This window comes from Limulus polyphemus, unplaced genomic scaffold, assembly GCF_000517525.1.
Source record: "Limulus polyphemus unplaced genomic scaffold, Limulus_polyphemus-2.1.2 Scaffold367, whole genome shotgun sequence".
In the NCBI taxonomy this organism is placed as follows: domain Eukaryota; kingdom Metazoa; phylum Arthropoda; class Merostomata; order Xiphosura; family Limulidae; genus Limulus; species Limulus polyphemus.
This window is the reverse complement of record NW_013665977.1, coordinates 354,562-369,592: the sequence shown is the minus strand read 5'-3', so window position 1 is coordinate 369,592 and position 15,031 is coordinate 354,562. Positions and strand designations below refer to the sequence as shown.

Here is a 15,031-nt window from a genome sequence, read left to right as displayed (position 1 = left end):
AACAATATCTTTTACCCATAACCTTCTATAATGCCACGAACAATAATATCTTTTACCTATAACTTTCTATAATGCAATGAACAATAATATATTTTACCCATAACTTTCTATAATGCCACGAACAATAATATCTTTTACCTATAACTTTCTATAATCCCATGAACAATAATATATTTTACCCATAACTTTCTATAATGCCACAAACAATAATATATTTTACCCATAACTTTCTATAATGCCACGAACAATAATATATTTTATCCATAACTTTCTATAATGCCACGAACAATAAGTGCTAACTGGCGTTCGATTATGTACACCAATTTTACGGTTATTTTTGTGTGTGTGTGTATATGTTTTTAACTCTTGTAACAGATAACCAACGTTCCTGAAAAACGACTAATTGATTTAAAAAGTTTTCATTGACCGAACAGAAACTAGATTTTCTTTGTAATTGATTTTTTGTTGTTGTTGTTGTTGTTACTTTTTCGTTTGTATCAGAATCAAAACTAATCTTCAAGCCAAGAGAACTTTTAGCGTGGATACAATAATGGAAACTGGGGATGACAGCGACACCTTCCGAACCGCTAGGGAACGAGACAGAGAAGAAAAACGTAACGTTTGAGTTTTATCTTCTAAAGTTAGAATTTATTTTACAGAGATATTCCCGACCTCCATATATTCTAATTTTTCAGATATTTTTATTTCTTTCTCTAAAATCTTCACTTGAAATTTTAAGAAGAATAAAAGTTTACCTCGCGTAATCAAACACTTTCTCAAAAATGTTCTCTCTATGATAGCCCCCATCCCCTGTAACGTCAAGAACGTACTGCATAAAGTCATTGGTCAAGAAACACCGTAATGATCTTCGTAAAATGGGTACGGAAGACGTAACTAGCTATTAATTCATGGATAAATGTAAACTTTGAGTCATTATAAACAAACATGCAACGAAAGTTTAAGTAATGTATCTGTGCAGTCAGGTTGTGAATCTAGTGAAACTAAGGAATGTAGGTACTTATTATCATTTATTAAGTTTGTTAAAAGGACGTCTGAAGGTTTGTTCGGAATTTTTGACGTATTATTTCAGGCTTTTATTTGACTGTTTAAATTATGCCCCATAATTGTTTGCCTTCACTGTAGATCTCTACTTCTTAACTAGTAAATTAGTATACAATAAATATATATTCTTATAGGGGGATAATAATTCTCTAGTTTATAGCTGCACTGAAGATAGACTGTTATCTTCGGTGATATTCAGAACTTCCGAATATTACAATCATACATTTGATACATGCCAATTTGGAATCAAAGGTAGCAAGTCTGAATGCTACAAAGTTTGAACTCTGAGATATCAAATAATAATAAAAACACTGGTACGGGTAACTCTTTATTGTCAAAACTAGCTCTGCAATTAATCTATTCCTCCTGCACTCTCTTGCCGTGGTTGTACTCGTACCAGTGGAAACAAAGATACCTTCCCAGGTGAAGAGGTTCAACCCTGGGTTGCTTTCACGGGCTTTGCTTGCAACACGTGATGAATAACGATTGGGCTGATAGGGCTAACCTGAAACATTTGCACCATCTTGTTGGTATAGGTTATGGTAAATTCTGGTGCCTTAGTAACCAGTGTTTCCTACATTACCACTAGTGTGAGAAGTGTTGTCTATGGGTCAACCATTATCTACTCATCCATCTATTTTCAACTGGTAAGCTCCAGTACAGCTTCCAGTATAGTGATAGGGTATATGGCCACTTGAATAAACTCACTTGCAATGTCTGAAGTTGAAACTAGATACTTGCAGTAAGGGACTACTTTCAATTACTTAATTTTCTTTTATTTATTTATTTAAAAACGAAAATAGCAAACTACGGTGACTGTCTATTAACAGAGTATTCATAGATAAAAATCTTGTGTTCTAAATTCTCCAACAACACAATATTTGCACATAACATAACCGAGCATAGGTATTTACACATATGTCATGTGTTTTGAAATATAGCTAAAGATTTAAATAATTCTTACAAATGAAAGACTGTATATACATACACAAAAATGACACTTTTTGTTTGCAAAATGGACCATATAACGCCAAATATTCAGACACCCGATTATATTTGTGAAATTATTAAAACAGATCATCCTTTGCTATTAATATATGTTGTTAATATTGTGTATTTTATTGCTAGCCATACTTCGTGTAGTGTATGGTGAGTTTCCTGCACCATAGATCCTCAGGATGAACTTTTTCCTCCTTATCTTGATTCACCTTCTAAGTTGGAAGAAACATCACATCAGGGGCACATCATATCATTATGAGTGACGTCATTTTTTCAACACTTTTCTTTCTCGTTGGTCATATATTCATCCAGTTCTGTAGTGACGTTTCAGGCCAAATCTCCTCAAACTAACTTGTTTGGTCAATATTAAACGTAACTCTATAAATAGGGTTGAATATCATACTTTGCTGACCAATTATTTGGAAGACCTAGTAAAGGGGAGTCAACTTTAGGTGAGCTACAGTCGCTATGTTTAATATAAATACAATGACTTTAAGGTGAGTGGCTGCCTACCTGCTGATTAGTGCTAACCCCCCCCCCCCAATACTAACTCCACTAAAATGTCTTTCTTCTTCAAATGTCAGGCAGTAACTGTCTCTAGCTAGTGATATTCAGTGTTGTTGACTTTCACTAATCTTCAGGACGGTCCGGCATGACTAAGTGGTTAGGGCGCTCAACTCGCGGGTTCGAATCCCCGTGCCACCAAACATGCTCGCCCTTTCAGCCGAGTGGGCGTTATAATGTGACGGTCAATCCCACTATTCGTTGGTAAAAGAGTAGCCTAAGATTTGGCGGTGGGTGGTGATGACTAGTTGCCTTCCCTCTATTCTTACACTGCTAAATTAGAGACAAAATTCAAAACAAACCAAACCACTCACCCTACCTAATCTTTTGAACAAGTGTCCTAGTTTTGTCGAATAGCATGCGACAACCTGAGCCTGGTAGTCCAACAAGTGTAACGATTTTCATTGTTTCATGTGTCATTATGATGTCTTCCAAGTATTCACCATCATTTAACGAACTTTGACCATTTGTATTACCATTTTAGCCATCTCAATCGATCATGAATACTATAATAACACAGGCCTGCGAATTTAAACTTAATAAAAGTTGTTTTGGTTTTAATAACGGATTTTTCATAATTCAGCTACATAGATTTCGAAAATAATACTCTTTTTTTTTCTATCACGTAAGGAGTTTTTTACAAATCGGAAAGAAAAAAACTCTTACTTAGTTCAAATTATTATTTCGGTTACCACAATGAACATGTTTTATTATTATGTTTGTTAACAAGAATACAAACAACATTGATGTCAAACGAATATGCATCCTCATTCATCTTGATTTTTTTAGGTGAAATCTACGTCTTTTAGTCTCAAAACTACGTGTTGTAATCTTTCTTATATGTATTGCGTTATTACGTTTTGTGAAAAATCTGTACGTGATGGAGAAAAATGGATATCATTTTCGGATTCAGCGTACAGGAATTACTGTAGAACATGGAAAGATTTCAAGACAATAAAACCTTCGCAGGCCTGTGTAATTAGTGGCATAAGTATGCCCGCGCAACCTCCGCAATTGCGGGGGGTGGGGGAAGAAGGACCTGACAGTATTATAATAATTACCGACAAAGGGGATATATATATGGGGCCCAAATACTTTTTATGCCGGGGGGACATCTTTTGTAGTTACGTTGACAATAATGTTATAGTCTTCACTATCCAGTATGAGACATAATTTTGCAGACACAAGCTTGTCAAAGCTTGGCCCATTTAGATCTTGTGGAATGCTGAGCTAAGTGCTTAAGATTTAGTTAATACATAGGCCAGTGCCTGGAAGAGCACACACTAACTATTTTCTTGATAAAGCTTAAAGTAACAAACATATGTTGATCACCCTTCACTGCTTTAGTTAATGTTTTTGTCGAGATCTATTTCAGGGGCGATCCCGCTTCCCTTGCTGAAATTTATTATTAAATGGATAATGATTCTTCCTGGCAATAAAAATTGTGCAATTCCTCGTTCTTCTCTGTGTACTGTGCCATGCTGTTGGATTACTACACCTCACTACCATATAGACTCTTAAGGGTCCTATCTTCCAAGTATTTCAAATTGTTTGCTAGATTTCTGCATGAGCTCAAGGATTATCAGCTACACCAGTGGCTCATTTCAACACCTTTATGGCGAATGTTACCAATAGAACATTCATCTCAACACCTCTAGTTCTCAGTATTAGGCCCAAAGACCACCATAACCACTACTGTGTTACTTAGACACACTGAAAGGTTGATTGATACATGTTTGTAATTCCGCTTAATGGAAAAGACAGTTAATTGGGCATATGACAGTTTCTTCTAACATTAGCAACAGTCTCGGGTATAAAAATCATTGCTACCACTTGGCATCTGTTAAGCATTACACGTGCAGTTTTTGAAGATTTGGAGGTGGGGGAACATTTATAAGCATCGAAGAAAGTCCTTCAGCATTTTCATACCAGACCAATTTTCAGTGATACATGTGTGCGATGTATTCATTTATTTCCAATGCAATAATACCAAATAAATGAATACATCGCACACAGTCACTTCCTTTATGTAATAATGTATAACAGGAACTGTTAAAGGAACAGAAGCACCGCATATATCAGTGGCCCTATACAAGTATAGATATTGCACACAAAAATTGAACTATAGGGTAACTACAAATGTGAGAAAATTTCGCCTATTTCACTAAATGTGATGCCAAGGCAACAGACGGAAATACAAAGTAGGCATATTTCCCAACATTTTAGTGTCAAAAAGGTAAACGGTGTGTGTGTGTGGAACATCCAAAATTTTAGGGGCTCAATTGACGGACTACAATGCTTAAGGGTAGCAACCAATTACTTGGGATCAATACTAACCAGTTTAACTGGTCATTTGGTCAAACCTCTTCCTTATCGATTTCCTTAATTCAGATTCCGGCCTCAGTCATCTATAATCCAACCTTGACATACACTGATTAACTCCTGGAAATACACACTACATACAGTGAGCACATAGACATGGATGGCGACTCTACCTCGAAGGACACCAGACAATAGTTTCTATTTTTGTCTTCTAGATGAAGGAAGGGACTAAACAGTTGGTAATTATCTGCCATTTCATCTGGTAATGTGCTATATAAGTTAATGAAGATTATCTTGGATGCAGTAAGTCAAACTGTGGTTGTTGTTCAATAAATTACCATGTGGTATTTCTATCCTTTGTTGGATCATCAGCAATAAACTGCAGTAAGTCAAACTGTGGTTGTTGTTCGAGACATGTGATATTTATATCTCTTGTTGGATCATCAGTAACAAACTACGGTTAGTCGAACTGTGGTTGTTGTTCGAGACATGTGGTATTTCTATCCTTTGTTGGATCATCAGCAATAAACTGCAGTAAGTCAAACTGTGGTTGTTGTTCGAGACATGTGATATTTATATCTCTTGTTGGATCATCAGTAACAAACTGCGGTTAGTCAAACTGTGGCTGTTGTTCGAAACATGTGGTATTTCTATCCTTTGTTGGATCATTAGCAATAAACTGCAGTTAGTCAAACTGTGGTTGTTGTTCGAGACATGTGGTATTTATATCTCTTGTTGGATCACCATAAATAGGCTACAGTAAGCCAAATCCTGGTTTCTGTACATGAAAGTGCTATGTGGTACGTCTATCCCTTGTTCGATCACCAAAAATAGGCTACAGTAAGCCAAATCCTGATTATTGATCAAGAAAATACTATGTGGTACGCCTATCCCTTGTTGAATCACCAAAGTAAGCCAAATCCTGGTTGCTGTGCATGAAAGTGTCATTCTGTACCTTTATTTCTTATTCAATCACCAACAATAAGCAGCAGTAAGTTACAGCTTAAAAATCTGGAAAGGCAAATAAACCTCCTAAACTTGGACTTGGAGACAATAAACCTAATAGTATTCTATAACAAAACAGTGCATTTTTACAGGTAAATATGTAAAATCTTTTAAAAAGGGCACTAAACATTAGCGCAATGTAGCCGTGTAAATGTGGAATGGGTTAGCTTAGCGTTTTTTTAAACTTAGATTGTGAGACTATAGTAGATGAGAGAGAAAATTAATTTAGTTACTAAATTAGTCAAAAGGGAATTTTAGATCTGGTTGTTTTGAAAATCTATAACTACCGGGAAGTAATTCATTACACAATAAATGTAACTCATTTGAAAACAGTTGATTATATAACATAAGAAGGTTTTGACAAAAGGAACGCTACCACTGACGACTGCATCATAGATGAAGTTGATATTTCCGAACTGTACTGTCGCACTGTAGCCCAATTTGTTATGCCTGTTTTAAGCCAGAAAGAAAAAAATCGGCTGATTGATTGCTGTAAAGTTGGAACATCAGATACCAAACCTAAAAACAAAATTATCAAATGTTACACCTAATCCTTTTATCACCAAACCAATCCTTGCATCCCTTAGGTTCATAATGTAGTTCGGCTAATTAGCATATGAACATTCTCTGGACATCAAATCAATGAGTGAACAATAGATATTGGGTATTACTGCGGCTACTTTGTGAAAGTATTTGCATTGGGACTGTTTTAGATAGAGATAGACTACACAAAACAAAGTAGATGTGTTTATTTTGAATTTACAAGAGTGAAATTGAATTAGATTGATGGAGTTTGCCTTGGGATACCATAAAGTTTTGTTTGTTTTGAGTTTTGCGCAAAGCTACACGAGGGCTATCTGCGCTAGCCGTCCCTAATTTAGCAGTGTAAGGCAGCTAGTCATCACCACCCACCGCCAACTCTTGGGCTACTCTTTTACCAACGAATAGTGAGATTGACCGTCACTTTATAACGTCCCCACGGCTGAAAGAGCGAGCGTGTTTGGTGGGACGGGGATTCAAACTCGCGACCCTCAGATTGCGAGTGGAGCGCCCCCACCTGGCCATGGATACCATAAAGAAATACGATGTTTATAATAACAAGCGTAGTTAATATTAGCAGTGTTCTTGCTGTGTTACTAAACATAATATATTTAACAATACGATACTATGTAAAATTTATTTGAATAGACATTTATAATTCAGATTGAGAGCAATATATGAATTATTAAAATTACCGCGTCCGTTGTTTAGTCAGGATGCCCTATTTTACCAGTACGAGTTTCATAATGCATAGGAATAAGCTGATTGTTAATTAATATAGATTTTATTGTCGATTCACAGTAGTTTAGCATCGTTAAAATCATTTTCAGACACGAATCTAGTTTCATTAGTGAAATAAAAAATATTTTTCTTAACCTTAATAGTCATACTGTATGACTGTATCACAAACGCTCTTAGTTATTCGTAGCCAAAACAACTGTTAATTGTCATACTGCATGACTGTATCACAAAGTTATCCGTAACCCAAATTGATGTTAGTAGTCGTAACCAAAATTACTACTAGTAGTCGTACTGCATGACTGTATCGCAGTTATCCAATTGCTAGCAAGGATAATGAATGACTGTATCGCAGAGACTCTTAGTTATCCTCAAAACAAAATTGTTCTTAAAATTCATACTGCATGAAATCCCGAAAGTTTGTCGTTCTTTTTGGCTTCCCTTATTAAAACGGTGATCGGTCGTTAGAATTTGGTCATTTAAACTGATAGAAAAAAAAAAAAGGATTTTTAAGTTGAGCGAAAGATTGTTTATATTTTCTTGTTAATGACTTGGAAGTGCTTTGCTTTGTGACCTTTAAACAGTCATTCAGACTACAAGTTCGTGTTGGAAAGAACAACCAGCAAACTGGAATATCGTAGTTTTACACGTCATTAACAGGAAATTGGATCCGTGGTGGAAAGAAATTATGACTACTTTTTGTTTTAGAGAAGTAATATTAATTCTCGAAAACATATAAAAGAAAGAAAGTAATCATGGCTAAATTTTGGAGATTTATCAAGTCCACCCAAAAATAAATCTTATAAACATATTTTAAAAAATAAGAAAGTAATATGACCGGAGGGCCAGGCGTGACCTAGTAGTTACCTCGGACTTTGAATCCAAAGGCTCAGAGTTCGTGGCCTACACACTTTGGGCAAATAACCTAGGTTAATGAAGTTTCAGCACATTAATTTCATGTAGGGTTTTCAGGTAGGAATAATACTACCTTCTGGTATCACCATCTCGTGAAATAATGCATTGCTTGTGTGTTTGAATGTCTCCCACGTCCTATTTCGAAAGAATAGTCAATTGCAATAATTTTGCTTGTGATAAATCTAAATCTGCCATTGTCTTGGGTAAAGAGCAGAACCGTCATATTATTCGCATCATTAGGTTAAGCAAAGTAAAAGCGATAAAAACCAAATTATGATACCTCCAATGGCTTCCCAATCGTTACGAGGGAAAGCTTCAAATTTTCAAATAAGAAGAATGACGTCAAGTAACAAATCCCGAGTCAGCTAGTACAAGGTAAAGTGGTAAAATTAATTTTCATGAAATGTGTTTCAGTTTTAATACAGTAACAATATTCAACCGGTAAACATTTCATCACGCTAAGTATTCTAGTTCACACATCAAAATTCATATGTGCTTTCATCTGTTTTAATAGATCGAAAACGTTTACATTTCCAACTGTTTATACTTCTCTTTCTTTTATCTTTTTTTAGGACGTGATATCATGGAAATTCGAGGAATGATAGAAGAATTACGAGACTTCCAGAATGTGGTAATTACACACGAAACAATATGTTAATCGTATAACTGTGTCTAGACACGAGAGGTCAAAAGAGCATGATTAACCGTACCAAAGCTGAAAAATAATATTAATCCGCCTTAAAATAGTGCGTAATTACTGGGATCAGACGAGTAGCTTGCGTTAGTCGCATTTTGAGTATTAGTATTAATATTTAATAACCAATGGTCCTATATGCCTAATATTTTTATAGATATAATTTGGATTAAATAAGAAGTAAACTTACGCAAACAAAAATAGCTTAGTATATAAAAAAAAGCAGGTTTTGTGGTTATCAAATAGGATCCAATGTACACTTACTGGTAAGATGTCGTGAATGGTCTAAGACTATAAGTCATAGCTTTGTTCTTTAATTTTTATTTGAGTTTCATAAAGGCCAATACAGTAACTCTCCCATTTACGTCGTCGATCCGATATAAAGTCGTTGAGAAATTAGGGATCAATATCTGAAATTACTCACAGTGTGTTAAATTTTGTACATTGTCCGCAGTTTTAAATTAACATACCCTTTTCGTGCCATGTCCAATTCAGGGGGTAATATTTTTGGCGACGCGTGCCGAAAACGAAAATTTCAAACCGCACGCCTAGGCCTATGCTGCGCCATGACAACAAGTAGGTGCACCGCGCAGGTATTTTTTCCACTTGTGGGAGTCGGTTCAAAGCCAGCTTGCCATCACTTCCATCAGCCACAGTATCGACTGATATTCCCTGTGATTATTTTTGCGCCAAACATTTCCAAAACCCTAAAACATGGATATTCTATATTGACTGATTGATTTTATATGTTTTTATGTTGGGTTAGAGTAAGTTTGGGTGTCCTAAAATTAGTCACCTCCTTTTATAAAACTAAGTTAATGGCGAAATAGCAGCCGATTTACGTTGTTCCACCTAATGCTGTATTTTCTAGGAACTCATCCCCGACGTAAATGGAAGAGTTGCTGTATACGGTTTTAGTAGTGTAACATGAAACTATTAATCAGAGCTGATTTATTGAAGTATTTACTATAGGTTTATATATCCCATTCTAACTGTTTCTGTGATTGTAAATTAACAAATCATTATTTTAGAGTTGGTGTGTGTGAGGCCAATTTGTAAATTTACAAAACGAAACTCAGACGGACTATATCAAGAACACTGCAGGACGTTAAAATGTCATAACTGGAAACTAAGGTTAAAAACACAATACCTGAAAGAAGTTTCATAGTTACCCTTGAATAACCTTTTTTTTGCGAAATATCTAAAAAAATAATCGATATAAAGAAAGTATTTCTCCAACATAGTCTTCCTTGTTATTAATTAATTGTGAAGCAGCAACACTTAATAGCTTGTTAATTCTTCTATACACAACAAATATTTACCTTCTTTTTTATATATATTTAGATGCCTCAACAAAAGATAACTGAGTTAACGAAAAAGGTGAGTTCGCGTTTAAAGTCTTCCCAAAATATGCTTATGGAATTTGATTTTTTATCTCCTTTTATTACCATGTTTAAACAACAATAACTTACTGGATCCAATAATGAATAATGGTGTGATACTAGTTGTCTAGATAGACACTTGTTGTAGTTTTTAATGTGTAAGACGAACTAATTGGTTATCATTTCTAACAGTATATACTTTTTTACAGTGTGAAAATCTTCACTCCCAGATTATTCAAAGAGACGCGGAGTTGAAAGACACAAAACGCCGAATTCTAGAGTTAGAATGCACCTTATCTTTAGTTAAAAGTCGCCAAAGCACGCGTTCGTTATTAAGACTAAGTCCGTTTAGAAGGAAAAGTGGGTCGAAAACTCAGAGTTTGAGTTTAGGGAGAGTGCTTGAACCGAGAAACCGAGTTATTCTTCATGAATCAATTGATAGAGTGGAGCTGGAGGCTGACAGGTGTAGGCCGAGCTGTGATTATGATGACTTAGGATCATCAATAGTTGAGAGTGAACCAGCTTCCATGGAGAACGAAATATTAAAGGTAGAAACTTATGATCAACCTGAACAGAAGTCTGTACAAGTACCAGGGATAACTGTAGACGAAGTAACACCTTTAGAGCCAGCAGATAAGGAAGGTTTAAATCCTTTGGATGGTGGTCAATCAAATACTGGCCTTCTCGAGAATCCAGATGTTAAACGTTACTGGAAATTAACTTCAGAAAATAGCTTGACACTCTCTGAAGTTTCGTCCCTTGTGAGTAGTTTTCACACCGAGGATGGCGACCAAAGCACTGACAGTAGTGCCGCTGATGATGTAGGCACATTCAGTGATTCAGAAATTTGGAAATGTTCATGAAAAACTAAGAAAGAATTAAAAATATGTTCTTTTGTAAGGGTTCATAGGAAATACATCACTCGGGAGTATCTGGATTATCAAGTATTATAAAATTTGCTCTTTTTACGTTGACATCGCTCTTGGGTATATTAATTCTAGTGCTTGAAGTGGGGGAAAGGAAGCGGAATGGTTTGCGAATTTTTTGAAGCTGAGTACTATATTTCTTGTTTTTCATGTGTATGCTTTTTTATTATCATAAAAGTAACTAAAAAATTAGAAACTTATTAGGTTAGATTAGGTAAGATAATGAAAAAATAATAATAATTCTTCATGAGATATACTCGTTAGCAGCTCGTGCGTTACGTAATTCAATAGAGTAACGTGAGTTACACGTTTATATGGTGATTTACAACTTGTGTGGCGGGATTATTAGTTAGACACGGTTCAGAGGCCAATAAAACAATAAGATTAAGGATAAACAGATGTATACTATAACGAGTTGATACAAATCGATCACATGGACCGATCCCTAGCAAGAGGGTTCATTAACTCCATCAGTGAACTAATTTGTCTCATTCCTACCCATTCTCTTGCCGCAGTAAATAATTGTTGAATTGTTTATTGAACCCTTCCAGTCTGAGAAATGTATAAGCCATTAAAAGGTAATGGGATGTTTTCGGGCCCTCCTGAAAAGAGGTGGGATAGCATTCTGCCTCATCCCACTCTACTTCAAGCACTGATTATTTCCCTATCATAATTAGAAAACTAGCATTAATACTTCTAGAATTAAGTGCAATCCAAACAACTATCAGGAGAAAAATGCCCTAATAGACTAAATCATAACTGAAGCCACAACCGGTTGCACATTTACTGCATTCAAAGAAATTATTCATGATTTTTTCAACTTCTCATTTAAAACACTAGTAAAAGAGTATAAGATTCGTAATTCCTGTCTTCTGGTGGCTCAGCAGTAAGCTTGATGGCTCATGATGCAAAACTTCGGAACTGAATAACCCGCTTATATAGCCCCCTGTGTAATTTTGCGCTAACAACAATAAACATATCACCTCTAAGGGGCATATTCCAAGACTATGGTCAAAGATAAAATTGTTTTGCTCAGCATTGATAATATTAAATCTTAAAGACGAATAACTATTTGAAAATATAAAATTCACATGGCTATTTATATAGTTCAATGTATCAATGATATTAAATGTTCAGTTCTTCCTACTTTTATTTCTCGAGTGAAAACTTCGTAAGTTCTTTCCTGTATCTGAATGTTTAATTTATAAGGCCTGATAATTTATTTCGAATGTATAAAATTCTGTGAAATTAATGAAGACTGACAGGATTATTTTATGTCGAATCTATACAAGAAGCTAGAAATGGAACTGAATCTTGATTTTTATACTGACACTAATGCGCAAAAAAATAAGCTGTTGGTACTTCATATAAAATATTCAATGTGTAATATTTATGAAATGTAAATTTGATACATGGTTTTTAAAACGATTTAGTTAGAGACGTCGTACTTTTTTTACATAATGTGTCCATACAAAATTAGATTATATATAACACATTTATATGGAATTACGCTTTTTTTATTTGAGCCTTTCAGTTAGTAAAAGTAACGTGAGACTTCAAGACAATATTGTTGAAAATTCACTAAAATATGTTAAGTGTATTTCATTATTTAAGTTGTAAGCTACAAAAAATTTTATAAACATATTACATCAAAATGAGGAATAGCGTGAATTTTGCACAACATATCCAAACTTTAGATGAAAAATATTTAAATTTAATTTTATAGAGAAGGAAAAGAAAAACATAAATAAACGAAAAATATACTTGAAAAAAATAATAAAAACGCAGCCACAAAACAAACACCCAACACTTGGGCACAGAGCATATGGTGGGTCATTATGTAATGTTCCCTGGTTTTTTTATGAGATAACGGCGGAAGTAAGATCTAAATTACGTGAGGGGTACACGTCTAACCATTTTTTTTCTTCTTCTTCTTATAAAGGTACACATGTTACATATAACACACACACTTATAAAATTTTTCATGTTTGTTAGATAAAAGACTAAACATCCAGCAGGGATTAAAATAGTAAATTTATCTGTATAAAATCCTGACGTGTTAAAAACAAAACATTAAAATTATCTAGATATTTTTGTTTCATATTTAGTGTTCTATTAAAAACCTGGTGTGTTTATCTGTGCAAAATAAAATGCTTTTGACTTAAATCAAAAGACTCATTTTTAAATATCTTCTACGAATCACCTTATGAAATGTTTTTTGTTGTTTTTTAATGCTTGAATCAAACTTTTTCTTCCTCATACTTTTATTGAGCTCTTATTAGAAAGTCGGTTATATTTCATTGGTATTTAAACAGCCTTACGTATGTATTTCTCTTCACCAATTAAGTTAGTTGACGATGCCTAATTTTATCATTATTAATAGGAATTGAAAAACACATGTAAAATGAGATTCATTTTATTGTCTTAATACAAGTCATTCAGAAAATTCTGAAGCTTACAGTAATTGTATATTACACCAATAGATGGCAGCGCAAAGTTACTATTGTCTGACTGACATGTGTTTTTATAATAAATTTGTCAAAGCAAGTGTAAGTGATACAAATTTTTAATTGTCTGAATATATATAGTGAGGCTGGTAGTGTAAAAAAATCCGAGTTCCTTCTATTAAGTGTTAAAAAAGAGAACAACATTAATTGTAAAAGTATTCCAGGAGTTATCAAACTCATACTAACACCACCGAAGTACATATCAATCCACAACTAATTCACAACAACCAGTTGTTATGATAGTGCTAATAATTTCGAGACTTCATACGCAGTTAATCTAATAATTAAGACTTTATATATCAACTTTTTACGTACATTTCAAAAACACGGAGAAACAGACCAATATTTTTCAGACTTATAAAAACAGAATTTCAGTCATCAGATAAATATTTTACAAAATTTACTGCTTGTATACCAGAAAATACTGAGCAAATTATACTAGGAAATAATAACTCAATATTGGCAGTTAACATTAAGGTTGAGAAGAAAGAGTAAAATCGACAAATGTGCTGAAATTAACAAATAATTTATTTTCTGCCATTGTACTTATTTTTAGTTTAAAGTTCATTCAGCGACAATTTTATATATTCTATGTTTGTCTGTCATTCCATATTAATAAGTAGACAAAACAAGTTCCTGTATCTTACCACGCCTGTAAGCTTACTCAGACGTATAATTCTGGATACTTTTTAACCTGTGTAGTGACTTTTGTCTACTATAGAAGGTTAAGTAGGTTATATTAAAACGATTTGGAATATGCAAGACACGTGACAGTCACACCCCTAAAGTCACCGTGGAAAGGCATGCATCAGAAGAACATTTTTAAATTGTTTGGTGTTCTGTATGTATTCTGGTCAGGGATGTAGTGCTAGAAGAGTGCCACTCAGTAATCTAAAATTGGAGCAAAGTCCCAACACTTTCAAAAGTAAAAACATGCATATAAAAAATAAGGTATTCACGCTATTCCATGTGAAAACATACCGTCAAGTCGCCGAACACAGCGACTATGAATTTATTTGCTATCGGGCGGTGAGACACCGTTGTCTTTGTACACTATATAGACTATGGTAAGCATGCAGAGAGAATGGTGTGCTTTGGACACGAAAGTCTAACAATGAAAGTTACAACAGAAACTACGCATCAGGGTATTGTCAAGATGACGCACAGTCATCGATAGAGTATGATCAGACGCGGAGAGGCTCCAAAATATTTCAGAATGACGTTCTCAACCTCTTTATTCACATTGGTACTTAAAATAATATTTACTCTCTGGAACATAAAAGAAATTTAAAGATACTGGCTAAGAGAAATAGAAATTATATCAGAGATATTTTTAGTTAAATTAAATATCGTTATAGCTTTCCAGTTTATTACATA

The 15,031-nt window shown here is 34.4% G+C and overlaps 1 protein-coding gene across 3 annotated transcripts in view; it reads left to right on the top strand.

The window, feature by feature from the left end:
* The window catches only part of LOC106457737 (cyclic nucleotide-gated channel rod photoreceptor subunit alpha-like), a 63,865-nt gene extending 50,552 nt beyond the window's left edge, over nucleotides 1-13,313 (top strand). For all 3 annotated transcript variants that reach the window (XM_022383752.1, XM_022383751.1, XM_022383753.1), the window contains exons 21-24: nucleotides 502-614; nucleotides 8,718-8,776; nucleotides 10,184-10,219; nucleotides 10,431-13,313. In XM_022383752.1, the coding sequence (XP_022239460.1) occupies nucleotides 502-614; nucleotides 8,718-8,776; nucleotides 10,184-10,219; nucleotides 10,431-11,084 (862 nt within the window). In that variant the 3' untranslated portion in view covers nucleotides 11,085-13,313. The remainder of the gene's footprint in view (nucleotides 1-501; nucleotides 615-8,717; nucleotides 8,777-10,183; nucleotides 10,220-10,430) is intronic.
* Nucleotides 13,314-15,031: the final 1,718 nt, after the last annotated feature.